This window comes from Dunckerocampus dactyliophorus, chromosome 5 (assembly GCF_027744805.1).
Source record: "Dunckerocampus dactyliophorus isolate RoL2022-P2 chromosome 5, RoL_Ddac_1.1, whole genome shotgun sequence".
Lineage (NCBI taxonomy): Eukaryota > Metazoa > Chordata > Actinopteri > Syngnathiformes > Syngnathidae > Dunckerocampus > Dunckerocampus dactyliophorus.
Window position 1 is genome coordinate 5,581,661 of NC_072823.1, and position 26,346 is coordinate 5,608,006.

Below are 26,346 nucleotides of genomic sequence, written 5' to 3' on the forward strand. Positions count from 1 at the left end.
TCAGGACTTTGATTAGGCCACTCCAAAGTATTTATTTTGTTTTTCTTCAACCATTCAGAGGTGGACTTGCTGGTGTGTTTTGGATCATTGTCCTGCTGCAGAATTCTGCTGGACATTCTCCTTCAGGATTTTTTGGTAGATGGCAGAATTTATGGTTCCATTTATCACCACAAGTCTTTCAGGTCCTGAAGCAACAAAACAGCCCCAGACCATCAAACTACCACCACCATATTTAACTGTTGGCATGATGTGATGAGCCTTTATGTTCTTTTTGATAAATTTTTTGTCTTGGAACTCTGCCATTTTTGCTCAGTGTCTTACTTTTGGTGGCGTCACGAACACTAACCTTAACTGAGGCAAGTGAGGCCTGCAGTTCTTCGGATGTTGTTGTGGGGTCTTTTGTGAACTCTTGAATGAGTTGTCGCTGCGCTCTTACAAGTTACAAGTATTGGTATCGGATCGGTACCTCCGATACGAGCCTGAATTTGACTCAGTATTGGATCAGAAACTAAATCAGTGGTATCACACATCACTAGTCTGGGTGGCCTACAGCACAGTCCTGCCTCTCACAGCCACCACATCACGTCACATTTGATCACATCACACTTCTGTTTTGCGGGACGTTTAATTGTCAGTGGACAGAGAACAAGAACTACAGGAACACACGTGACCATTTTTTTTTCCAATTGTCAAGTGTCTCACATTTACAAAATATTGTAGCGCTACATACGCGGCACAAGCACCAGACTGGATAGTGGAAACAACGGCCTTGTTATTGCAGTAACACAATCACCTCAACAGTTTCTCACACGGGCTACTGTTACGCCCATAACCCACGTCGAGCGATGGGGTTGGGGATTCTCTCTCACGTCACTTCCCGTCCGTTCCCCTCTCTGCTCCCCCCAACCCCGGACCACATCTTTCACAACAACACATGCATGAACACAACACATAACAGCCCTAAGGGTCATTACAATATTTTTAATAATGCAAGCATTCTGCTGATCGACTTGTTACAATTAATTACAGTTGGATGAATATCAGATTTAAAATCAAATACATTTGATATTAAAAGGGCACAGTTTTCCCAACAGGCATTACGTCTGAGCAACGCATTCATTGGGGAGCTACAAAAAAGTCTGGCTCCCTCTGGTGGACACAAGCAGCATTGCAGTGCCATCCATCCATATTGCTTGTCCTCCAATGATCTGCTCTTCTGGCAGTAATGCATTATGGGTAGATCTTAAAATAACTGCGGTTATTTTATTATTTTAAACTCGTATTGGTACACGTAATGTATATTTCCAAGGTATCGTTTGAGTGTTAAGTTGCTGTGTGATGAGTTCAATGTTGTTTGTATGAATGTATGAAAGTCAGATGAGTCAGACTGCTATATAGTAATGATCAACTTCCATTGTGTTGACAAGCTAGTTTTTTCATCGCTCATGATTGGCTCCTGTCAAATAAAGAGCTGCCTGGTCCTCATGAAAAACAAATGAACGAATGATGCACGGATTGGAACTCTTCCTTTTAAAGGCATTAAATGTATCTTGTTGAAAAATCACAGTATCGGTGTTTATCTAGCAAACTTTTCAGGCTTCATGCATGTTTTAGCATTTTGACAAGGCTGTATTACGACCCTAGCTGGTCCAAGGGTGCCTGAACAGCACACAGCGGAACATCAGATAAGGATGGTGCTTTGCGCACCTTGCAATCAGTCTAGCTGTGAACAGCCATGGCTGTCTGCATCAGGCGATCGGTCAGAGGGGAGTTTGGCCTCATTGCTTCACGCTCCACCAGAAGGCATCTATGGGAATCGAACATAAGACCATGATTGCATATGAACTCTGATTCAGAGAGACTAGAATCTGACAAGATAACACAATCAATAGGGACAGGCCTGTTACATAACATAATAGCATAAATCCTGTTCAGTACGCACACGGAAAGACAACACATAACGTTAACGTGCCTGGACCTCAGTGTCATGTTTTCTTTTTCTATTATCACTACATAATCTCTATGCAGTCTAACAGATGAAGACAAGGCACACGGTGTTAAAACAGGCATGGAGTGCACCATCGTGTGGAACTCCTTGCAGTGCATTACCTTCCAAGTCTCTGGTGGCGCTTATTCTCCGATTTCAAGGCTGCATGAATAAGCAGTTGATTGAAGACGTCTCTCTGCAAACAACAGTGGACCAAGCTATTACTAAACCAAATAAGTATTTCTACACAACATATAGGCTTTCTGCTGTTTGGAGTTTACACTGTATGTACACTGTCGCACCTCTGGGAACACAGAGCACACCATCCATGCATGAAGCCCATCAGCATCCATCACAAAGATTCATTATTCATATGTGTGTGCACTGTGCTCAACATTCTCACACTCTCCAGTGTAGCACATCACTCTTATGCAGGGCGTTGTTGTGTTCTTACCTGAGCGTCGCTGCCCCCCATCTCCACCATACGGTAGCGTACGGGGTACATTAACTCCACAGCTTGACCGTAATTCCCTCCTTCATATTCCATCAAGGCCTGACACACGGGCACACCTACAGGTCCTGCCAGCTCATGCTGGTAATTGTCGCCAGGCGTCCTGCAAGAGAAGAAGAAAGTTGACTCAATGTCACGTTTAGCCTTTCCCAAAGCGTGCAAATCTAACTGAAAGAAAAATGCACGTTTTGGGAATTTTGCCCAACATCCACAATCCGTATGTGGAACATGAACACATATTTCTTTCCCTTTTCTGTGCGTTCTAACAAGAGAAAACGAGCTAGCATGAGCCAGCTAACATTGCATGTCATGGGAGGCACCTATTGTGGTTGATGGGCAAAATTCCAAAAAAAAGCGCAGTTTTCCTGTAAGGGCACTTTTTCATTCAGAAAACAGCAAACAGTGTAAAAGTCAGCAGTATCATTTTCTCACCCAGTGCCCACATCATTTAAATGGGTAAGTGGCCTTCAATGACAACTGGTCCGGCATATTTCTAACTTGATAATAGCCTGAAAAGCTGCTGAGCAGTGGAACACACTGACAGCTGGATAAATAAGCCTTCTCGCGTGAGCTAGCCATTACATTACTCTGCCAAAAGGTCAGTAACTGTCCTAATGTTACGGCCAGTGTGTTGCAGCACTGCGGTTCATTTAACAGCCTATAAAAGTAAAAGTGAGTGCAGAAAATCTGAGAGCATGTCATCTTTCCGTGAACAATTCTATGACAATCCAACAGAATTATTTTGTTTAATTGTGACTTTAAAAGGGCATTGTTCTCTCAAGTGGGCCCTGTGCTGTGCCGAGCGTAATCGTCCACTCACGCTGACACTGACTGACGTTTAGATTAGCTTCATTTCTATTCTATGCCGGCAGGCAGGCAGTGTGTAGGCGATGTGACAAACGTTCAGGTTAAATGCAATAATGTCAAGTATTAGATGGAGTGTCAATTCAAAAAAACATGATCTAATCTTTCTTTTTTTTTATTACATCTGAGATTGGTGTACAGTATTTTTATTATTCTGACTTAATGTAAATTATATTCCTTTTTGTGCACAACTGGGCATAGTACTTGTACTTTTGTGTTTTATAAGTGAAAAAGTTACGAACATAGCTGATCCACTTTTTCGCATCAACCCCAGTGCTACACTACCTAAACAGTGGAGCCTGACACTGCAAGTCTGTTGATTTCTTGGCGGTGGTTCTCAACTGGTTTGGCAGCGGGACCCAACATCACTCCTCAATGACAAGCGGCGACCCAAATTGCAGAAATTTTTTTTACTCAACTTTCTCAAACACCTTATATTTAAATCTATTGCAGTTTTCCCAACTGGGAAAAAAAATAACGCTGGAGGTGCAGCAGAGCCTTTGTCCCGACAGCCAACGCTTACTAGGGTGTTTGGTCGGCAAAGTAAATATGAACGAAACAGCACAAAATGGTGCACACTCACAGACAGCGTTGCTCACTCCGCTGCAAAAGACTTGCAACCTTTCAATATGGCTGAAAAGGCAACATTTCAGGAAATGTTGGAAATGTTTGACAGATAGTATGAACGTGCATGTACATGTCGCAAACAGCAGTTTCTGAACTGTATAACCGAGTGGAAGATGACGTGCTGAAGGACATCAGAAACATATTGCATATTACTCTGCCACGACAGCTCAGATATGACCCCCTACATTAGCTTAACTATGCACAACATTTTTGGCTCTGATTGTGATTTTTATTTAATTGCAATTTTTGCTAAAAGAGATTAAGAGTCCATCTTATTTTCATTGAGTTTTTTTGTCTTTTTTTGTTTGCTTGATGTATTATGTTGTTTGTTTCATGTATTTAAAAGCTCTTGACATTCCAATTACAATGTTAAATACTCTTGAAAATGTAAAGTTTATTGCTTTTGATACGATGTACTCTCATTATTATTCCATATAATTAATGAAAAAATTGTCTCAAAAAATGTTGTCAATAATATCGATTATTGACAACAATTTGTAGGACAATTATCGTCCAGCAAAATTTGTTATCGTGACAGACCTATCTTCGAGCTACAAATCTAGCAAGTTGTTCTGGTCTTATTAGACGTTTTTGGAGACTGACACGAAACCATGTATCACTCTTCTCAACGAGCAGTGGGTCCTGCTGTGGGTCCCTCCTCCATCTAAAATCTTGTTTGTGACATTAAAAAAAACAACAAAAAGAAGCAACAGAAAGAAAGTTCATTCGTTTTACTGAACGCATCTCACTTTTTAAATGCGTCATGGCCAATTATGCAAATTAGACGATGACAACAGCAAACGCCCCCTAGGTCCCCAGCCCCGCACACTTTGCAGTCCTGTGGGAAACAGTGGAACCGACTAGAAGAACACTCCTTTACTTCAGCAAAGCTTATTCTACAACCCTACATTTCCTTGGCATGTTACACTGTGTATGACTGCTATGATCACACGGTTATGCACAGTAGTAATCACAGCTATTGCAGGGTTGGTTTTACCTGCCAACTGTATTGTGGCTACCTGAAATGAACTGTACTGTTGCTTGGTGAAAATGTGGGCCGGTATCGTTCCAGTTCCATCATTTTTATGGTGAAAGTTCATTCCAAATCGAAAGGTTGAACAGCCTCCAGGAATGGATTATGTTTTGAGTTCCCAGGAGTCCACTGTATTTTTACAGATCTGTGAAAGTGGGATTCACCACACTCAAAGTTCCAAGATTTCATACTCTGATGCGGCTTTCGTGGATTATGCTAACAAGTCACTGCCTTTGACTGTAGCATTACTGCAAAGCATGGATTATGTAAAACGGCAGCATTTCAACGTAAGTGACATGCAATGCAGTACGTGAATGATGGCTCGAAATCAATGCAGAGCTTAAAACATGTCTGGACATTCTGTGTCCAGACTGTAAGTAAAGCTGAGCGGAGGGCATCCATCTCTCACCTAGGAATTGACTTTCAATCTTTTAAGAGCTGCCACCCACTCAGTGCTCCCTCCCTCCCTCCCCAGGAGTAACTCCTGCCACTTACATAACTGTGAAAGACATGACAATTTCAAGAAGCGGTTGTAGAGAGTCGCCTTTTTGTGGGTTTTCCGAAGGACAAAATGGAAAACGACTGTCTGTGGTCAGGTTGCCAGAACGCATTATAACCGCAACGCCCCAGGGAGGACGCATCTGCTGGTGCAACATCTGCAAATGTGGGGGAAGACCCTGCTTAGTGAAATGGACTGCTGCTCTCAATTCTGTCTGCCTGCATCCTACACTCCCTGTGACTACACTGTCTCTGTTTTACATAAAGCCCTGTGGTTCTTATGTAAGGCGGATGGTGTGGAGGTGAGCAGCGGAGAGAGGAAATGGTGCAGAAATTACTTAGCCAATTCCTGGAGGCCTTCCAGCAGACGCTGAGAAGCACCAGTCTCTTTGGCTCCCAGGGACACCATGAGGAAGTGGAGGTCATTAAATAGGGTCACGTGATCATCGGTGTGCGGCAGTGTAACCTGGAGCAGCTCCCGCCAGCGGTCCTTCACAGACACACCTAGCATGTACACAATTATTGCACACCCATGCATTAAGGCTACGTGAGCTTGTTCATTTTCAGCTATATACAGTAAATGTGATGCATTGTTATTAATATTATATTATTTTTAAGCTTGACAAAAACATGGATGTATGTATGGTATGCCGCAAAGGACCATATTTGGTAACATAATAAAAGAATTATAATGAAATACAATAGAAAATAATGAATTACAATCATATTGATATACAGTGGACTCAGGTGTTCGTAACGACAACAGAATAAAAAAGTAAAATATGATTTTACCATCATCAGTGGTGAGGTTTTCTACAGGTTTTGTTGTTTTTTAAGTTCAATAATACTATATCGAACTAAACGTATTCTATACTTCTCAATTTCTGTTCTAATGTTAATAAAGTTAATGATCTATCCATCAATTTATCGATTTCCCGTCTACAGATTCTCTCATTTCCAGTGAGGGGTAGAGCACCGACAGCCATCTGTCAATAAGTTGTTATTTTAAGCCCATGCGAGAGCTGCTTCCCTTTCCAGTCCGCCTGCAGTATTTATCATATTTCCTTCCATGATTTTTGTACTTGCTACCTTGTTACGACGAGCACATCTGTCTATTCCAGGAGTGTCCAAAGTGTGGCCTGTAGCTGTTTTTTTTTTATGGGCCAGGCACATTCTAAAAATACAATTAAACGGGAAAACTAAAAAAAACAGCAAACATGGAAGAAAAGAGCAGCAATTTTATGGGACTAGTTGAAATATTACAATATTACATAAACAAAATAATAAATATTAACAATTAATAAACTTGTAATATTCAGAATAAAAATGGTAATATTTCAAGAAAAAATGTCATAATTTTACAACAATGTCTTAATTATTATTATTATTATTATATATTAAGTAGAAAGTTGAAATATTAAAGGAAAAAAAATAAGTCGTAATATGAGAAACAAAAAGATAAAGATGCAAATATTTGTTGTATTATGAGAATATATATTATGAGAGCTGCAATGACGTCAGCCTCCCTTTGGGTCCTCTGGTGGACAGCGGCAGCATTTCAGCACCATCCATCCATTTCCTATGCTGCCTGTCCTCCAATGAAAAATGCTTTTCTCAGACGAAATGCCTTATGGGAAAACGTTAAAATAGTTATTTTTTAATAATAATAATAATAAACTCAGATCGGTACTTGTTTGTAAATTTCTTAGGTATAACTTTTGAGTGTTAAGTTGCTGTGTGATGAGTTTAGTGTTCCTTGTAAGGTGACACCGTGAGTCGGACTGTTATATTGAGTAATGACCTCCTGCAATTTCCAATGGGTTGACGTCACTTTTTGTTCTAGTTTAGATACTATTTCAGCTTATTTGTTCTGTCGTTTTGGGATGACCATATTTGTGTTGTCCTTTTTATTTCATTTTTTAACAACATGTAAGGATGTAGCATGCAATCATATGTTTGGTTGAGTAAGATTTACAATCAGCATGTATCTTACCCTCCATTTCCAATCTGCTGAGCAGTGAGCTGGCGTCGACCATGTCCAACATGGATCCTGTGGCTTTACAACGTTTGAAAATCTGTGGGACATTTAACATTTGCCTTTTATCATCCCAAACGTTCACACAATTAAATATATGTTGCACACAGAGAAGCAAAACATCATGCAGGGGCTTCTGCTGGAATTCCCCGATGCGAGTCATTAAGCATTCATGAGTTTCATCTTATAAGAACTGCTGTTATGTTCACACAGACGAACATGAACTAACATTATGAAATGTTCTTGTAAGGTACAGGACTTAAAAGAGCATGACATTTGTCTTATCTATTCTTGGAATGTCTACATTAAATAATTATCATCTTTGGCAGATAATGCAGAAATTGAAAATCACTTCACCCGCTGCTGCATTCTCGACCTGCCATGCATTATAATGTCATTTCATCAGATGTAATATGGAAACTGGATGGGAAAATACAGCCTTTACAAAGATAACAATGCTACGTTTGGACTGAAATTGCCACATCCCGGTTACCTTATTAAACAAAATTCAAGGGGCAAAATATCATCCAGTGCATTCGTACATGCACTGAGTATGCACTCGCACAGCCCCTTTGCTTAATAATGGAATGGAAAACTGTAAATAAGTAAACTAACCTCAGAATCAAACATTTGCAGTGCAGCCTCATATTGCCCCTGTGGAGAGCGCAGGAGAGGGGGGTGACAAAGACAAATTGAAATAACATCAGACTTGAGATACGCTGGCTTGGTACGATTGTGTGGCACAGATGCAAACACAAATTAATCTTGCAATATCATCAACTGTGCACTTTAAATTACCCTGGAGAAAATCATAAATACAACTTCCAAAAACAATCCCACTGCCAACTCTATGCTTGAATGAGAAAATTCATTATATTCTTTACCTTCTCGATGAAGTACAGTGCCCAGTGCCAATAGTTGTGACTGGCCAGCATATCGGATACCTACAATTACGTACACAAGCCTTCTTTAAAAGACCTTTTCCCAAGGTTTCCACACCGGATTTCAAAAGAACACATCAAGCTTATTGAACATGTTGCCTTGGAAAAGTCGATAGTTATACCTGCCAGTCTTTCTCTCTGCTCTCCATGAACTTCAAGCCCTTGTCCACCTCTGCTTTCATCTCATAGACATGGGCGACAGAATGGACGGACCATGCATCATCTGGAACCAGAGCAAGGCCCTGTCGACAAGGGTGGAAATGAATCCAGATCATTCAAAAAAGGTGGACAAATTTCAGATGCCTTTCCTTAACTATCATCAATCATTTCTTTGTAAGGTATCTGTAACCATAACTACCGGCATTTGGTGGTTATGATACACTAACATTAATTAGTAATACTGTACAAAAAGAAAAAGAACTAGTTACATGCACGCAACAGAAGAAAACATTGTCAGAAGAATACATAGTCAGGACAACGTCACTTTTGTTCCTTTTTGTTAACTTTTTGGCCTTCATGTCTTCATGTCAGGCGTAGTCTCCTTATTGCCGTGCGTCAAAGAAAAGGAAAGCCATCACCATGGAAGTGAAATTAAGACAGCGGAAAATTCTCAGAAAGAGTAAAAATTCATGCTTGGTCTAAGCCGGTGCGTCTCAAATATTTGGGTGCGGTGAGATGTCGGGGTGTATTGGTCTGTGTGAATCCTCATCAAATTTCTTCAAGGTGGTTTGTACAGATAAATAAATTAAGTGGTCCGGTTCTCGGGAGTATTTCAAACAGAAACATTCCATGACAGAAAAATGTCATGGTCATGGTGAGTGGTTGCATTTGCGAACCACTGGTCCAACCAGCAGTCTGGAGATTGGGAAGACCTGGGTTTGATTCTAGGTTAATTGGAGACTCTAAATTGTCCAGAGGTATGAATGTGAGTTTGAATGGTTGTTTGTCTATATGTGCCCTGCCATTGGCTGGCGACCAGTCCAGGGTGTACCCCGCCTGTCGCCCGAAGTCTGCTGGGATAGGCTCCAAATAGAAGCGTATTCCACTTTGGAGGTTCCGCCACCCTTAGTATGGATTACTGATTAAACAAAGCCAATCGGGACAAATTGGCCACCAAAAGGAAATTAATTGTAAAACCAATGTGACACGATCAGCAGAGTCTGCAGCTAAATGGCACACAGATAAGAACACAAATGATGAAGTAGACCATCTCACCTCCATTCCTACTCTCTCAGCCTGGTCATAGAATCGGGTCTCCAGCAGACCAAAGGAATACATTCCTTTCAGATAGCTTAGAGAAAGAAAACAAAATGACCCTTGTTATAAAATAAGCAGGCACACATTTCTATGTGAATTTTTAGGATCAAGACCATGCAGATCAGAGCCTGATGATTTTTGAAAACTTTTTTTTTTTTTTTTAACCCTGTCCTGTCCAGCCTTTAAGGCAGATAGAATTGTAGATCTAAAAGCCCTCAAGTGCTCAATAGATTTACTTTTGGTCCATTCATCCAGAAAATACAGAGATCAGAGGTCACTGCTGGCTTACTATATCTGTTCAAATTTATCATCAAAGATGTCTCGGTAAGATGAATAATTGAGATTTAGTGGGGACAAAGTGTTCTAGCCGAATCCCTGATTCGTTTACGTTACAGATCTACAGTTGAACCTCGGTTAGCGTCATTAATCTGTTCCAGAAGGTCCAACACACTCACTAAGTGAATCAATCATTCCTATAAGAAACCATGACAATCAGTAAGCCCTCGTTTGTTGCGGTTAACGGATTCCAGACCCGAACATGATTTTGTTGTTAGAGCGGAGAAAACCTGTTTACAACCTTCTAAATATATTTCCCTCCACACAAGAACACTACAGTCACCTTTACACTCGTATTACCCAATATTGTAGACGTAATAAGACGTAATAAGAGAAAATAAGACATAAATAAGACTTGTGTTTGTGTGTTGCTATGGGTTACGACCGCAATAGTAGCCCATGTTTTTATTAGGGATTTTTTTTCTGGATTATTGTGCCTGTTGTAAGATCATTCAAACCTGCAACACATGCCTGTTTTTCCTGCGAGCATGTCTGGTGCTTGTGTGTCTCACCGAACGTTACAGTAACATTACTGACACCTAGTTTTTTCTCTTTTTCTTCTTATTTCTCTAGGAGATTAAAAAAAGTATCTATCTATCTATATCTACAGAAAATACTACATATCTTCAACGTCTTTGAATGCCTTATATTGGTACATCAGGTCATTTAGCAATTTTTATGCTTGAAAATGCTTCATTTAGGCAAAAAAAAAAAGTAATATTTGCTTAAATATTCATTTTTTACTAATAACAGGCCACATTCAACCATGAAACAGCATGATTATTTGAAAAACCGTGACAGAGTGAAACTCGAAACACAAAGTGGACACCCCAAAAAACACTTTTTATATGCAACAATTAGAGTTTTGCATGCAGAAAACAAATGTGAATGCATATAACTACTAATAACGATTGAAGACCTTTGTTGACAAAAAAAGGTGACGACGAGCAGCGAGGGAGGAGGTGAATACTTTGCCACGAGTTATTAAATAGCGTTAGTTTCTCACCATCTTTATCCAAATCCTCACACTTGCGGGTTATTTTGCAGCCACAATAAATATGAAAAGACGGGACTTGTGACTTAACTGTGTTAGCAAACAGTTAGCAAACAACTACAACTAGTCAACGGCTGATGACATATATAACATTTTGTAATAAAGGTACGTAACGAACACAGTTGGAGTCACACGTTGTATTAATAACACAGCAAGACACGCGCCATATTGTATGTGCACAAACCAAGGCAAAAAATGTGCATACATTTGACATTAAACTGCAAAACACACTAACCGAGGTTACACTCTATCTGGTGTAACAATGTAAGAATGACTTTCCTCGTGACCCACATCAAAGTCCTCGCATCACATTTCCACTTGCTGACTCTGGAACTAAACAATTCAAACTTTCTTCATTTGCACTATTGAGCTTTGCATGACATTTTAAAAATAGGCACCTTCCGGCAACTTGCATTTTGCCCACAAAGCCGTCACTGATTAGCAAACCAGTTGAAAAATGTGGCGAACTGACAAGAATCCCGTGGCAATTTAACCTCTGAAGTCCACTGCTATGATGAACTGTAGAAGTTTAAGTACAGAAAATCCCTTTTAGGTGACTTAGAAAGGGTTCAAAAGAACCATATACTGATTTGACCATGGTTACCATTTTGGCTTCAAGTCTTTTCATAGACTTTGATGGAAATTTGTGACTGATAAAAGGTGGAAACCACAAGCTGATTTGACCTTTGGCTTCTGATACTGTACGTTGGCTATCTTGGATTGGTGATTATTCTAAATTATGGGCTTCGCTTTGATAAATTTATTACACAAAAAAGCGATGCATAAAAAAAATAAGGCATTGCACTTTTCGGTTTCTGTACTACAGGCATCAGATCATTTTCCTCAGTTTCCTCATTCCTGTCTTACAGATGCATAGCTGCACAGTTAAGATCACAATGTTTATTTATTTAAAATAACAAAAAACATTAGAGGTCTATGGCACCAACATCACTAATTACATTTTTTGAAGAACACCACCGCCAGCTAGCACGTGTTACAAATAAATGCCTATGTTTGTCAATGAATCTAAATGGAATATTTTTGTAATTAGATCATACAAAACCTGTTTGCGACCTTCTAAATAGGGCTTGTAACATTATTAGAGCCCTCAAGACATGAAGTAACACCCCAATAGTCACATTTACACTCGTACGTTCTTTCAAAGGGGAACCAACAGAAAATGTATGAGAACCTCTGCTATAATTGCATTTTGTGTTGTTGTTGTTGTTTTTTTTTTGTTTAGATAAAAAACATAAAAAATGGAATGTAAACATCAATTGAATTTTGTTGTTTATTCTTATTAATTGATTCAGTTGTTGGCCACAATCTATTTCAATTGAACTTATTGTGTCAAATGTTATTCAATTAAAATGGGACAAATTTAGATGAATAAATCAAACAAATCCAGTAATTAATCACTGAAATTTCAGTCAGTTAGGAAGAAACTAAATGGTGATATCGCGAGAGGAGGTCAAATCCAATACAGTGCCCCATTCCTAATATTTCTTTATGATCACGTACACTATTGGTATTTCCCATAGGTGTACATACAGCTTACCTGGACAAAGGGATGTGTGGCTTCCAGTGAGGTAGCACTCGGGCAATCGAGTCCCTCATCTGGGTTTGGGCTCCCATGTAGAAGTAGCCATCATGGGCAAACTTGAGGGCAAGCAAGTCTGTGGGATGATCAACCAGGATATCTTCCCAAACATCACACGCCTTGGGAAAATTCCTACACAAAGCATGAGTCAGTGTTAAACATAGAAAGGCAACGGTGTTGTACTTATAGAGGAAGACAAGTAAAAACAAGACATGAACAGCTCCCAAGACAAAAGCTTTCTTGACGATTCATTCTCAAGTGTCAAGTAGAACACTTTTAAAAGTTAAATGAGTCAAAGCTGTTTGCTTGACTGAAAATAAACTTGAAAATATAAAATGGTACATAAAATATACTCCCTGCTACACAACTGCATGCCACAATGGACTACATAGATACAGGACTTCTGTGACAGTGTCAATCAAAATCTTATTTGTGATTCTGCTCTTATTATTCAAGTCATACAGTATATGATGTACGCTAGGTGGTGAGTGCATCTCAGACATGAGGCAGCAGCCTCAAATATGCAGTACATGACTTGAAGTGTTTCTCATGAAACTATTATTTATCATCATATAATATCATGGATATTATTAGACCTCTGCAGACCTGACATGAAATATGTTGCAAAAACAAATCATCCATTCATTCATAAAAAAGCTGCTGCCTATAAATATTTATGGTATTGTTCAAATCAAAATGATAAAATGATGTCCATGTTAGGGTGGAATAAGAAACAAGTCATGTCTTTCTCATGCATGATACATACTGTATGTCGAAAGCTAAACTGATGTTTCATTACCTTCCAACATGACGGGCTTTGGAAACATCACATTATAAGACACGGGCATTTCACAAAACAATCAAAAATGGAAAATGTTGCATATATTTGTGTTATACAGTAGATCCTTGTATATTTGTGATTCAACATTCACAGATTTCTGATCAAAGCACTATTTCTGCTGGGGAAAACCCGCCATTTTGTGCTTAAAATCTCCAGAATTTGACCGTTCATTGCGAGAAACCCCATGTCATTTGCCCTACATTGGTAAAGCTCCATCTGCACAGAAAGGTAGTCAAACTTCACCTTGTGTAATTCGGCTTGATATTTACACACTTAATCACACAGGAGCGGATCAACCCAAATGCCAACGTCACTCACGGTGCAACCAAAAATAACAACAGGTAACACACGTGGAACACACAATGTAACTGTACAGACTATGTGGGTATGGAAATAGATGCTTGCACAGTAATATTCATGCAAAAGAAAGCCCACACGCACACTTCCCCAATGGAATATCTACCCAGCATGCCTTGCGGGTTACAATTTAGTATAAAATAGTATTGTGAGTGAGACAGGCATTTGGGTTGATAAGCTCCTGTTGGCTTATGTTAGAGCAGGGGTGTCCAAATTGCGGCCCGGGGGCCATTTGTGTCCTACGGCACATTCTGAAAATCTAATTTAACAATAAAAAAAAATGAATGAATGAATGAAAATGGAAAAATTAGCAACATTAAAGCCAAGATATTAGGAGAAAAAAGTTGAAATCTAACGAGGAAAATTGGGAATTTTACAAGAACAATGTAACATGACGACAAAAAATTAAATTTTAGTAACATAAAGTTTAAATATTAAAGAAAAAAAGACTTACATTTTTAAAAATGTTGTAATATTATGGAAACAAACAAAACAATAAAGTAATGTAATGAAAAAGTAAGATAAAATAATGAATAACGTCATTTTTGGGAAAATTCGGTTGTGGAAAAGTTATAATGTTACAAGAATAAAGTAAAAAATGAATGGAAAAAAGTCATATTCTAAGGAGAAAAAAAGTCTAAATTTTAGGATGATGAACTCGTAATTTTATGAGGAAAAATAATGTCATTTTCATAGCGTGGTGTTGAAATATTACAGAAAAAAGACGTTTGTTTTTTTTTAAGTTGTAATGTTATGAGAAACAAACAAAACAGCAAATATTTTGGGAAAATTAGGCTGCAGAAAAAGTTATGCTACAAGAATAACGTCAAAATATTACAGAAATAAAACCCTAATTATGAGAAGAAAATATACAAGAAGAAAGTTGTTGAAATACTTAAAAAAAAAAACAGCAGAAATTGAAAAAATAACCGGCTGTAATTTTACGAGAATAACGTCAAAATATTAACATAAAAAAAAGACATATTCTAACAAGAAAAAAAGCAAAATCTCATAATATTGTGAGGGTAAATAATATCATTTTAGTAGCATAGAGTTGAAATATTAAAGAAAAACAAGAAACAAACAAAACAAAATAAAGTTGTAATATTTGGAAAATTAGTTTGGGGAAAAATTTAGAATATTACGAGAATAAAGTCAAAATATTATGGGAATAAAGTCCTAATCTTACGAAAACAAAATGTACTAAGATTATTTAAGAAGAAAGTTTACATATTTGGAAAATGATTTTTTTTAAACTAAGTTGATATTAATAATAGGCTTTTTCACCTACTGTATAATCACAAAGCTGAAATACACTTTTATCTTGAAATATATATAATTTCTTAGCACATGTGTTGCTTTACAAAATATCAAAGTGCCAAAGTTGCATCCTTTCATTTTTCACTATGTGGCCCTCAGTGGAAAAGGTTTGGACACCCCTGTGTTAGAGACATTAAAAACAGACATTTTTACGAGTGTCTCAAATTTTTTTGGCCATTGTCTAAATATGATGATGGATGTAACTAGGGATAGTTCAGATCGTCGGCTGCCAATCCGCTGTATTTTCAAGATTGGATAACATTGGCCTCTGCCACGAGGTCGGGCCGTTCCTATGCCACTTCTCCTCATTAGGGTTGTGGGGGTATGCTGGAGCCTGTCTCAGCTGACTTCGGGCGAGAGGCGGGGTACACCCTGGACTGGTCGCCAGCCAATCGCCGGGCACATATATCTATATATTTATATGTTTTTCATAATATTGCAACTTAATAAAAGCCACGTCTTTCTTTAACAGTTCAAGTGTATGCTACTAAAATGCCATTATTTTTCCGCATCATATTACAACATTATTCTCGTAAAATTAGGACTTACAACTTTTTTTCTTCTTAATATTTTGACTTTATTCTTGTAAAATCACTGCAGATGTTTCCATTTTTGCTGTTGTTTGTTGTTGTTGTTGTTAAAATATATTTATAGACTGTACTGTAGGCCAATAAAAAAAACAGCCATGAGCCGCAAATCGCTGCTTTATATTTCAATATTGCACCATAGCTAACTTCTTTTTACACTTGTATGAAAGTGAATCATGTTAAAATGTTACTCAAAGCATGTCCTGTTCTGTACAATTAATAAAGGATTGATGCAAACATGGGAGCTTTTGTTAAGTTAATTCTACCACAGCACCTTTTTGGGAACAAACAGCATTCTTAAATCCCTCAAAGGCGCTGCCTGATCCTCATCACCTGACCCTAAAGCTTACCCATGTGAGAAGAACTCCATGGCCTTGACGTGGAGCCTCTCTCGCTGCGTGATGTTTTGACAGTTGGCCAACTCCACAGTCTTCTTCACAGCGCTGGCCAGGCGTTGATTCAGGCGGGGGGAGGTGGCCGTTCCCACCAGCTCCAAACCGGTGCTCATCACATGCCCCATCACTGCAGGGAGAGTCATCATACCAGGCATTGCTTTTTGGACTTTCCCTCAGCACACTGACGTCTCTGCGCTGCTTCTATTGGTGAAACTAGGCCTCTCTGTTCCTGCAGGCCGTGTGCTTTGAGTCATACCATGAAAAATTATGTCAAAGCAAGTATCAGTTAGTCGGCAGGACTTTTCTGTTGATGCGGTTTCGCTTCAACCGGAAAATGTTTGTTGTATTTATGCATTCAAGTGGATGGTTGCCCCGTACTAATTTTAATGTGGCAGAAACAGACAGTTGGTATTCAAACAGAATGACAGCCTCACTCACGGTACAAACCAAAACGTCAACACGTAACATTCCACTCCTGATCAAAATTGTAAGAATTGACATTTTGCACTGTCTTAAGGAGTTTCTAAGTAGAGCTTCAAGATGCAAACAGAAGAAATGGGAGTGAGACAAAAACACTTCTGAGTAAGCAATTTATTGCAAACGGACTGTTGAGCTGCATAAGCAAGGCCTCCTTCGACGCCATAAAATCGCCCATTTGGAATTTGCAGGAGAGCACCAAACATGGGACATTGAAAGGTGGAAGAAAGTTGTATTCTCTGATGAGGAAAAATATAACCTTGACGTTCCTGATGGCTTCCAACGTTACTGGCATGACAAGGAGATCCCACCTGAGATGTTTTGTTTTCCACATGACACAGTGTAGGGGGCGCCATCATGATCTGGGCTGCCTTTTCCTTCAATGGAACAATGGAGCTTCAGGTTGTGCAGGGGTGTCAAACGGCAGCTGGCTATGCGGAGATGCTGCAGGGCGCATCCCTCATGACTGAAGGCCCTTGTCTGTGTGGTAATGACTGGCTTTTTCAACAGGACAACAATGGACTTCTTACAGAGGAATAAGTTCACTCTTTTGGGCCATCCTGCGAGTTCCCCTGATCTTAATCCAATTGAGAACATTTAGGGATGGAAGCTTACAAAAATGGACATCAGTTCAGACAGTGGATGCCCTCCGTGAAACCATCGTCACCACTTGGAGCAACATTCCCACTGGCACCATGACAAACAAACAAACAAAAAAACAAACATTAAAGTGGAAATAGGCTGTTCATCAGCTGCTCAAAAATTTAAGACCATAACTCCAAAAAAAACTGAAACCTCCTAAAATAAAAATTAGATTTTCAAAAAAGGACTCTGTGCCATTCTTGGTAATCAGCTGAAAAATTGTTTTGGGCATGCTTGATGCCAGTGTTTCCAGGAAGCTAGTGGGAATGTTGGTCCAGGTGGTGAAGATGGCTTCACGGAGGGCATCTACTGTCTGGAACTGATGTCCATTTTTTAAAACTTCCCTTGACATTCATCCCCAAATTTAGATCACGGGAACACACAGGATGGTCCAAAAGAATGAGCTTATTCCTCTTAAAGAAGTCATTTGTCAGGCGGGCATTGTGAACTGCAGCGTTGTCCTGTTGAAAAAGACGTTACCACACAGAAGCCGCACGGTGGCCTAGTGGTTAGCCTAGTGGCCACACAGGAGATCAGGAAGATCTGGGTTCAAATCTCCGTTGGGCATCTCTTTGTGTGTATGTTCTTATAGTCCTTCCTCCCACATTCCAAAAACATGCATGCTATGTTAATTGATTGCCATACAGTAGGTATGAATATGAATGGTTGTTTGTCTATATGGGCCCTGCGATTGGCTGAAGTCAGCTGGGAAAGGTTCCAGCATACCTGCGACCCTAGTGAGGATAAGCGGCATAGAAGATTGATGGATGGATGGATTACTACACAGACGATGGCCTTCAGTGATGAGAGATGCCCCCTGCACAACCTGAAGCTCCATTGTTCCATTGAAGGAAAAGACAGCCCAGATCATGATGGCGCGCGCCCCCTCCACTGTGTCACGTGGAAAACATCTCAGGTGGGATCTCCTTGTCATGCCAGTAACGTTGGAAGCCATCAGGACCGTCAAGGTTGCAATTTTTCGCATCAGAGAATACAACTTCCTTCCATCTTTCAATGTCCCATGTTTGGTGCTCTCGTGCAAATTCCAAATGGTCAATTTTGTGGCATTGAAGGAGATGAGGCCTTTCAAGGCGTTTTTTATTTTTAAAACCCTTCCCTCGCACATGCTCTCTGATTATTGGACTGCAATCTGCAGTGGGATCTCAATGGGATCCTCCGGCTGAGAGCTGGTGACATATTTTGTGTGACCCATTTGACTTTTTTGTTCCATAACCCCCAGGATCTTTGAAGAAGTTTCAAATGACCGTCTGACTGCGTCCAACCTCAGCAGCGTGTCCGGTTCCGATTCTGATTCCTCGTTTCAATTCCGGTTCCTCATGATTCTCGATTCTGACGCTTTTTAGAGGGAGGGTCATAAAAGTTTGCTTTGTTTAAATGAGGGGCGCTAACCAGAGTTCTTTTTGGATTGAATGTCTAAACTTCTCTCTAAATTGTTGAATGATATGAACTTTTAATCAACTTTACTATGAATTTCTTCCAGGGCTTTATACAACCAGCATATAAATATCACATCATTCACTGCTTGAAGGACGTCCGACGTAGAGCATCTAGACATTTCATGTAACTTACTGCCACCCCTATGTGAGTAATGGTCTCACCTTGGCCACCCCAATTAAACATTTTTGGTTCCGCCACTGCTCGCACAGGAAGTTACTGCTCTGACCGCTGGTTGTGTACACCAGGGACCGTCAATAAATTACTACTGCTCTGAAGAGAGTTTGTTTAAAATGTCATATATTGTACATCACACCACGAATTGATCTATAACCATGTTAAATGATTAGTCCTACCCTAAAAGTATTTTTCACGCCCATTTTTTTCTAATTTTATCCTTTATTGGTTGGACTTTTTTATTGGATGAATCTTTTATTGGATTAGGGACCTGACTCACAGAGGTTTGTTACAAAAGCCAAACAATGTTGTTGGTCATGCTTTGTAACAAAAAATGTTAAATCAGCAATACTTTGGTTGCGCTATTTTTAATGCTTCGAAAAGCTATTTTCATAACCATATTCAATTCCACAAATTCATGTTTGTAACAAAAGCTTATTGTTAAAAAAAAAAAAGCATCGGAAGCCAAATGTGGATCGGGACATCAATAGTTGCAAATGTTGCAAGCGACCGCTCATTTTTTATGAAGATAAGCCAAACTTTTTAGACGCTTCTTCTTGGCTGGCGCTCGCCGGCTTCTACTTCGTTGGTGTTCGCGGCTATTTCTTCCGGTCGGCGAAGTGTGTATCAAATCTAGGAATCTAAATAAATACATTTAAACAATCTGGGGAGAATCAGAATGTTAGCCCCGATTCCCATCGATGCTGGAGACTCGATGGCCAACCCTTCGTGTGAATTCCTGACACACAAACGACATTGAATCCACATTTTGCCTTTTAAAGGCTGTGGTCATAAACCTTTCATCCGCTGATGAACAGCCTATTTCACTTGAATGCTTGTTTGCAATAAGTTGCGTACTCAAAAAATGTTTTGTCTCAACCCCACCCAAAAGTGCAAAACGTAAATTTGTGCAATTTTTCAGATGGTCTTAAAATGTTTTACCTGTATTAGCTGCCACAATCCTCTTGCATTTGCTTGTAATTTCAATATTTATTCTATTATTCCCGCTTCGTCATTGTTTGCATTTCGTTCAGCAAACTATGTTTGAAAAAGGTACCCGCTTCATTCAATGAAATTCCTGAAAACCCATCCTGTTACCAAAATTAGGATCAGCCGCCTTGATAGCTGAAAAGCATCCCTCTAGTCCTCCGATGCTTTCAATGTTGCGCCAGGTCGCATACTAGAAGACAAAACAACATTGAGACCATTAAAAGCCACTCACTGATATTCTATTACCAAGTTGCACTTGAATGAATCCATTGTAAATAGCACGTATTCAACTTTTAAAAAAAAGATAAATCGTCATTGTTTATAATATGAAATGTGTTGATCTATTTGTTTTGTTGGTTTCTTGCAAGTTAATTACCTTTGCAAATAAAGAACATTGACAATGAGGGTTAAAACAAAACTAAACAAGAATTGTATTTATTTCAAGCAGTGCAACGCACATCTGCCATTTAACCTAACTATCACGGTGAAAGACTTGCACAAATGTGATAACAAGTGTTCGCACTTTGTTATCTCTAGTGTGTGTGTGTGTGTGTGTGTGTGTGTGTGTGTGTGTGTGTGTGTGTGTGCGTGCGTGCGTGCGTGCGTGCGTGTGCGAGTGAGTGATTGCCCTACCTGAGTGAGAATAGCGTCATAAAGTTTGCAGGCTTCATTACTGCTGGTGGACAATGGAAGACCCTCAGCCCTCCAAGCCTGGGGGCGCGGGGGGAGCACCAATGTTAAGATCCCGTAATACAAACTTCAACTTCAATTAACTAATGTAACATAATCAACAACAACAATATATCCCAAAGCATCGGGATTAGAATTTACGAATCAATGAATACTTTCTATTCCAACACGTTAGCATGTCCGACAAAAGTCATTTCTTTCCCCAAATTCCATCACTCACCTCACAGTCTCTGAAGCTCAAAGCATCCATGTTTAGCTTACGTCGACAGCAACTCTCTGACTAACTTCACCCGACGTCTGTCCGTCAAGTTATATGACATATTTCGGAAGTCGTCCCGGAAGCCGCACCTTTCAAAGTAAATGTACGACGACAATGGAGGCAATATTGAGTTCACGTACAACATAATTAGCTGCAACAAACGATCAGTTGGTATCAGTAGGGGTGACCAATCGTTTTCCAGAGAGGGCCACTTAGTGAAAAGTGAAATTACAGCTGTCTTTTCCATTTCTGTTGTTTTTTTCTATTTTAGCTTTCCTCTTGTAAATTTTCTTCTTGTAATTATAACTTGATATCTTTTAAAAAAAAATAATGCATTTTTCTTTATGTCAACATTGTTACCAAAATGATATTTTTCCTCATTTTACAACTTTTTTCTCATTAGATAACTTTTTTTTCTCTTAATATTTGGACTTTACTTTAAAGTAGAACTTACTTAACTCTGCTGCTATTTTTTTGTATATTTTTCCAAACATTTCAACTTTCTTCCTGTATACATTTTCTTCTCCTAATATTTTGACTTTATTCCTACGTTATAAATTTTCTCCCAACCTAAGTTTCCAAAAATTACAACTTTCTCAAAAAAAAAACAACAAAAAATTTTCTCCTCATTCTATTACTTTATTCTTGTAAAATTATGGTTTTTTTCTTGCTAGATTACAGCTCTTCTCTTAATATTTTGACTTTTAATTGATTTTCCCATTTTTGCTGCTGTTGTTTTGTTTTTTTTAAGTTTCTTTGTTAAATTACGTTTTTAGACGGTACTGCGGGCTGATGAAATCACAGCCCCAGGCCGCAAATGGCCCCTGGGCCGCACTTTGGACACCCCCATGTCTTTAATTACCATAGAAATCAAGGTCATTTTTAGAGCGTTTTTCTGTGTACTCGAGACAAAAAAAATACAAAAAACCAAATTAAAGTGTAAAGAACTCACAAGGTTAAATGCATAGATGCAAGTGTATTAGATTCATATTTTGTAAATATGCAGCATGACTGCATAATGCAGGCTTATTGATGCGAAGTGTGGTCATTGTTATTGCTATGTCTATATAGCCTATTTATTTATACATTATACAATCTTTTTGCCTGTTCTTTTTAGATAGATTTAAATACACCTCACGGTGACGCTTGGACACGTCATCAGTGATAAACCCGGGGTCACAGGGTGTTTCGGGTCTTTAATCATAAGACACCCTCGCCCGGGCGACCCAACCGGGGTTGATCTGACCCCGGCTTGTGTCCAAGTAGCGCACCACGGATCCCCCCTACGGATCCACAGCCACCGGGAGGCCTTTTCTGCGGCCTCAGGGATGTTCTTGGTGGCTTTCTTTGACTGCAGTCCTCTGACTCCAATGAGTTTGAACACTCGCTGTAGTGAGTGGCCTGCGAAACCCCTGCAACCGATTTCGACTGGTTCACAGCGGGCTTTCCAGCCTTTGCTCCGGCACTCCATAATGTGCTCAGAGCATTTGGCCCTCTTACGCTCATTGGCTTCGTTGACCCGGTCTTCCCAGGGGACTGTCAGCTCCAATAGGACCACCTGCTTAGTTGACTCCGATGTCAGCAGCATATCTGGCCGGAGCGAGGTGGTAGCAATGTCTGCCGGGAACTTTAGTTGCCTTCCCAGGTCCACTTGGAGCTGCCAGTCACGAGCGGTGGTGAGAAGCCCTCCTGCGGTGTTGAGCTGGTGTTTACCATCTGCCCTGCTTTATAATACACTTACATTTTAATCTCCATTTCTATTTATTTTACACTTTTGTTATACTTTTTGTTTGTAGTGATGTTTTTTTTTAAGAAACTTTTTCATCACTGAATAAGCCATTTAGTATTAAACATTCGGTATTATTTTTGTTGTCCAAACTTTTTCCAGCGAGGGCCACAAAGTGAAAAATGAAAGGATGCACTTTGATATTTTGTAAGCTACGCTAAGAAGTTATAGAAATGTGGTCTTTACTCTTTTTTCCCCACATTTTTGCTGTTGTTTAAAAAAAAAAATAAAATGAAAATTTCAACTAACCTTAACACAGTTTCTTAATTTCTCCTAATATTTTGACTTTATTCCCATAATATTATAACTTTTTCTCTAACCTAATTTTCCAAAAATTACAACTTTATTTTCTTTAGTTTGTTTCTCACAACATTGAGACATTTCTTTCATACTCTACATTATGCTACTAAAATGAAATTATTTTTCCTCACCATACTGTTTGTTCTCATAAAATTTTTCTCATCAGAATACAACTTTTTTTCTCTTAATATTTATTAAATATATATATTCTATTTTTTATGTTTTATTTTCCAAATATTTCAGCTTTCTTCTAGTAAATTTTCTATTTATTTATTTATATATATTTATATATTTTCTATATAATTTTACATTTTTTTCTTCTTAGAGTGTGACATTTTGTTCTTAATATTTTGACTTTATTCTCATAAAATTACAGCTGTTTTTTTTTTTTTACATTTCTGCTATTTTTTTGCAAATAATTTTCCAAATTTCTCAAATTTCTTCTAGTAAATTTTCTTCTTGTAATTGTGACTTTATTCCCATAATATTCCCAATATTTACAACTTTTTCTTCAATATTTCAGCTCCATGCTACTAAAATGACATTTTCTTGTTCTTCGTCTTGTAAAATTGCAACTTTATTCTCCATTTTTTTTCATTTCTGCTGTTGTGTGTTTTTTTTTTTTTTTAATTTTCCAACTATTCCAACTTTCTTCTTGTAAATCTTTCATATTAAGACGGGGGCCGCAAGTCTGAGACCCCTGGTGTAGGCTGCATACGCTACCACTCATGGGTTTGTGACTCGCTAAGGCATTAATAAAGTTGATAGAAAATCAAAACAAGTCGGTTCCATTCCCAGTGTCACAGTGCCCTCTACTGGTCAAGCTGCAAACTTACCTGCCAATGCAAACACGACAGCCTCCATCTCCTCTCCCCTCGCCAAGAAGACAGTTCTGTCTCAAGGTAGGTTGACGTATTACAACTTGTACGTAACTTACAAATAACGTATGTGAACGGGCGTCAAAGATCGCATAACTTATTGCCCGCGGATGCGGGACGTATGAATCATACGTTCACATACGTGGAAAAGTTTCATGCATGCACAAAATTTTTGGACGACTTAGACGTACAACGTACGCCAGCGTATTGGCCAAATTTTTCATACATTGGTGTAAGCTGGCTAAATCGTCAAGACGTGACAGGGCCCTTAGAATACGGCTTTTTTCTCTTCTCTATTTGACTTCGTTCTTAATTTTTTTTTCAATTCTGATGCTGTTTTCTAAAACAATTTTCTAAATATTTCAATATTCCTCTAGTACATTTTCTTCCTGTAACTATGACTTTCTTCTCGTAACGTTTTATACTTATACTTCAGAGTATATATATATATATATATATAATATACAATATATATATATATTTTTATATAGTTTTATGCCACCAAAACAACATTTTTGCTCATATTTGTATATAAATTATAATTATATATAATTATACATTTTGTGTTGAGTACAACTTTTTTTCTCTTAATATTTTGACTATATTCTTGTAAAATTAGTGCTGATTTTTCCATTTTTACCATAGTTATTTTTTTACATTTATTTTTGTTACATTATTTTCATTATTGCCGTGGGCCAATAAAAAAAAAAAAAAAAAAAAAAAAAGAGCTGCTCATTGCACTATGGACTCCTGTGACACATGGTACCTTATCTCACATGCTCACATGACACAACCAAGTGTTGAAGAATTACTGCTGACTAAAAAAAATGTCCTGTTCCCTCTAAAAGGTCTACAAATTAAAAGTAATATATATATATATATCTCTGAAGGTGTTCTGAAGCAATCCGTGAAAGGGAAAGGAACAAAACAAAAGTTAGAAAAGACCAACTGCATTGTTTTATTGCTGCTTACAGCATACATCCAACACCCATATGCATCGATTTAAGCTACACAAAGCATTTACATAAGTTGTGTGTCAACAAAACAGTTTCAAAATTAGGATTCTTATTCTTTACATATAATACACTTTTCACACATTAATAAATATCATTACAATCACACACACACACACACACACACACACACACACTCCTAGCACATACCAAGTCATACATGTAGCATGTACAGTCTAGGTGCTGGAAAAACAGTGACCACAGGTGAAAGTCCACCTCACTAAGTTTCATTACATCCAGTGAGAAACACAGACTGGAGCTAAAGGAGAGTGGAAGTGAAAAAGGCATTGAAGTGTGTTGAAATGTACGTCATTCATAAAGAGGAAGCGTGACAATAAAAGAGTGAATATTGTAAACATGAGCTGTCCGTGTGGAACAGTCAATCGATCCCGAGGTGGATCCCTTCACGTGAAAGTGTTTTCCCTCACACAGAAACGCATGTGTCGTGTAGAGATTACACAGCGCCCTCGAAAACCCTCATCAACCAGCCCGTCCCCTCCGACGTTGGGTGAAAAGTAGCATGTCACCGGCAGAAGTGACAGAGAAAGACGACCATTTGAATGAATGAATGCATGAATGAATGAACCTCACATACGTGTTTTGGAACTGTGGGACACACACACGCACGCACGCACGCACAAGCACATGCACACAATGTTGAATTTGTAACCCAGAGGCCGTGAGGTAGCAGTGCTAAACAATTAAATCAGGGGTGTCCAAACAAAAATGAAAGGATGCAAAGGGACACTTTGATATTTTGTGGATGTTAAGAACTGCATGTTTTTGGAATGTGGGAGAAAACCCACGGATGCAAGGGAAGAAGATGCAAACTCCACACACAGACGCCCAAATGGAGATTCGAACTTCCAGATCTCCTGACTGTGTGACCAACATGCTAACCACTGGGCCAAAACATGCATGTTAGGTTAATTGGCGACTCTAAATTCTCCATAGGCATTAATGTGAGTGTGAAAGGTTGTCTGTCAGTATGTGCCCTGCGATTGGCTGGCGACCAGTCCAGGGTGTACCCCGCCTCTCGCCCGAAGTCAGCTGGGATAGGCTCCAGCATACCCCTGCGACCCTCGTGAAGATAAGCAGCATCGAAAATGGATGAATGGGCTAAAAGCTGCATCTCAGCTTTGTGATATAGGTGAAAAAGGCAATTATTGGTATCAACTTTGCTCTTTTCTCCCAGATTTTGTCGCTAATTTTCTAAATATTTTAACTTTCATCTTTTTTCTTTAATATTTCAACCCTATGACACCAAAAAGACATTATTTTTCCTCATAATATTACGAGTTCATTCTTGGACAACTTTTTTTCTCTTTACAATACAACTTTTTTCACTCAGTATTTTAACTTTATTCTCATTAAATTTAAAGCAGTTTTCTCCATTTCTGCTGCGTTTTTTTTTTTTTTTTTATATTTTTCAACTA

The 26,346-nt window shown here is 38.8% G+C and overlaps 1 protein-coding gene across 1 annotated transcript; it reads right to left on the reverse strand.

The window, feature by feature from the left end:
- Positions 1-967: 967 nt before the first annotated feature.
- ttc38 (tetratricopeptide repeat domain 38) lies at positions 968-21,009 on the reverse strand. Its single transcript, XM_054777617.1, has 14 exons — positions 20,895-21,009; positions 20,618-20,695; positions 20,093-20,174; positions 16,199-16,370; positions 12,702-12,875; positions 9,712-9,787; positions 8,619-8,738; positions 8,440-8,499; positions 8,171-8,209; positions 7,514-7,595; positions 5,859-6,024; positions 2,442-2,601; positions 2,110-2,183; positions 968-1,807 (listed from the first exon to the last, which is right to left on the reverse strand). Exons 1-14 carry the CDS (start codon positions 20,922-20,924, stop codon positions 1,720-1,722), a joined length of 1,401 nt encoding a protein of 466 aa, XP_054633592.1. The 5' UTR covers positions 20,925-21,009; the 3' UTR covers positions 968-1,719.
- Between the last annotated feature and the right edge of the window lie 5,337 nt (positions 21,010-26,346).

Bases quoted from the DNA above. Each gene is read 5' to 3' on its own strand.
- ttc38 (XM_054777617.1), bottom strand. From the start codon at position 20,924: ATGGATGCTTTGAGCTTCAGAGACTGTGAG. The intron at 20,696-20,894 runs GTGAGTGATGGA...CCGCGCCCCCAG, and splicing joins TGAGCTTCAGAGACTGTGAG to GCTTGGAGGGCTGAGGGTCT. The intron at 8,500-8,618 runs GTATAACTATCG...ACGTAATTGTAG, and splicing joins GCAGAGAGAAAGACTGGCAG to GTATCCGATATGCTGGCCAG.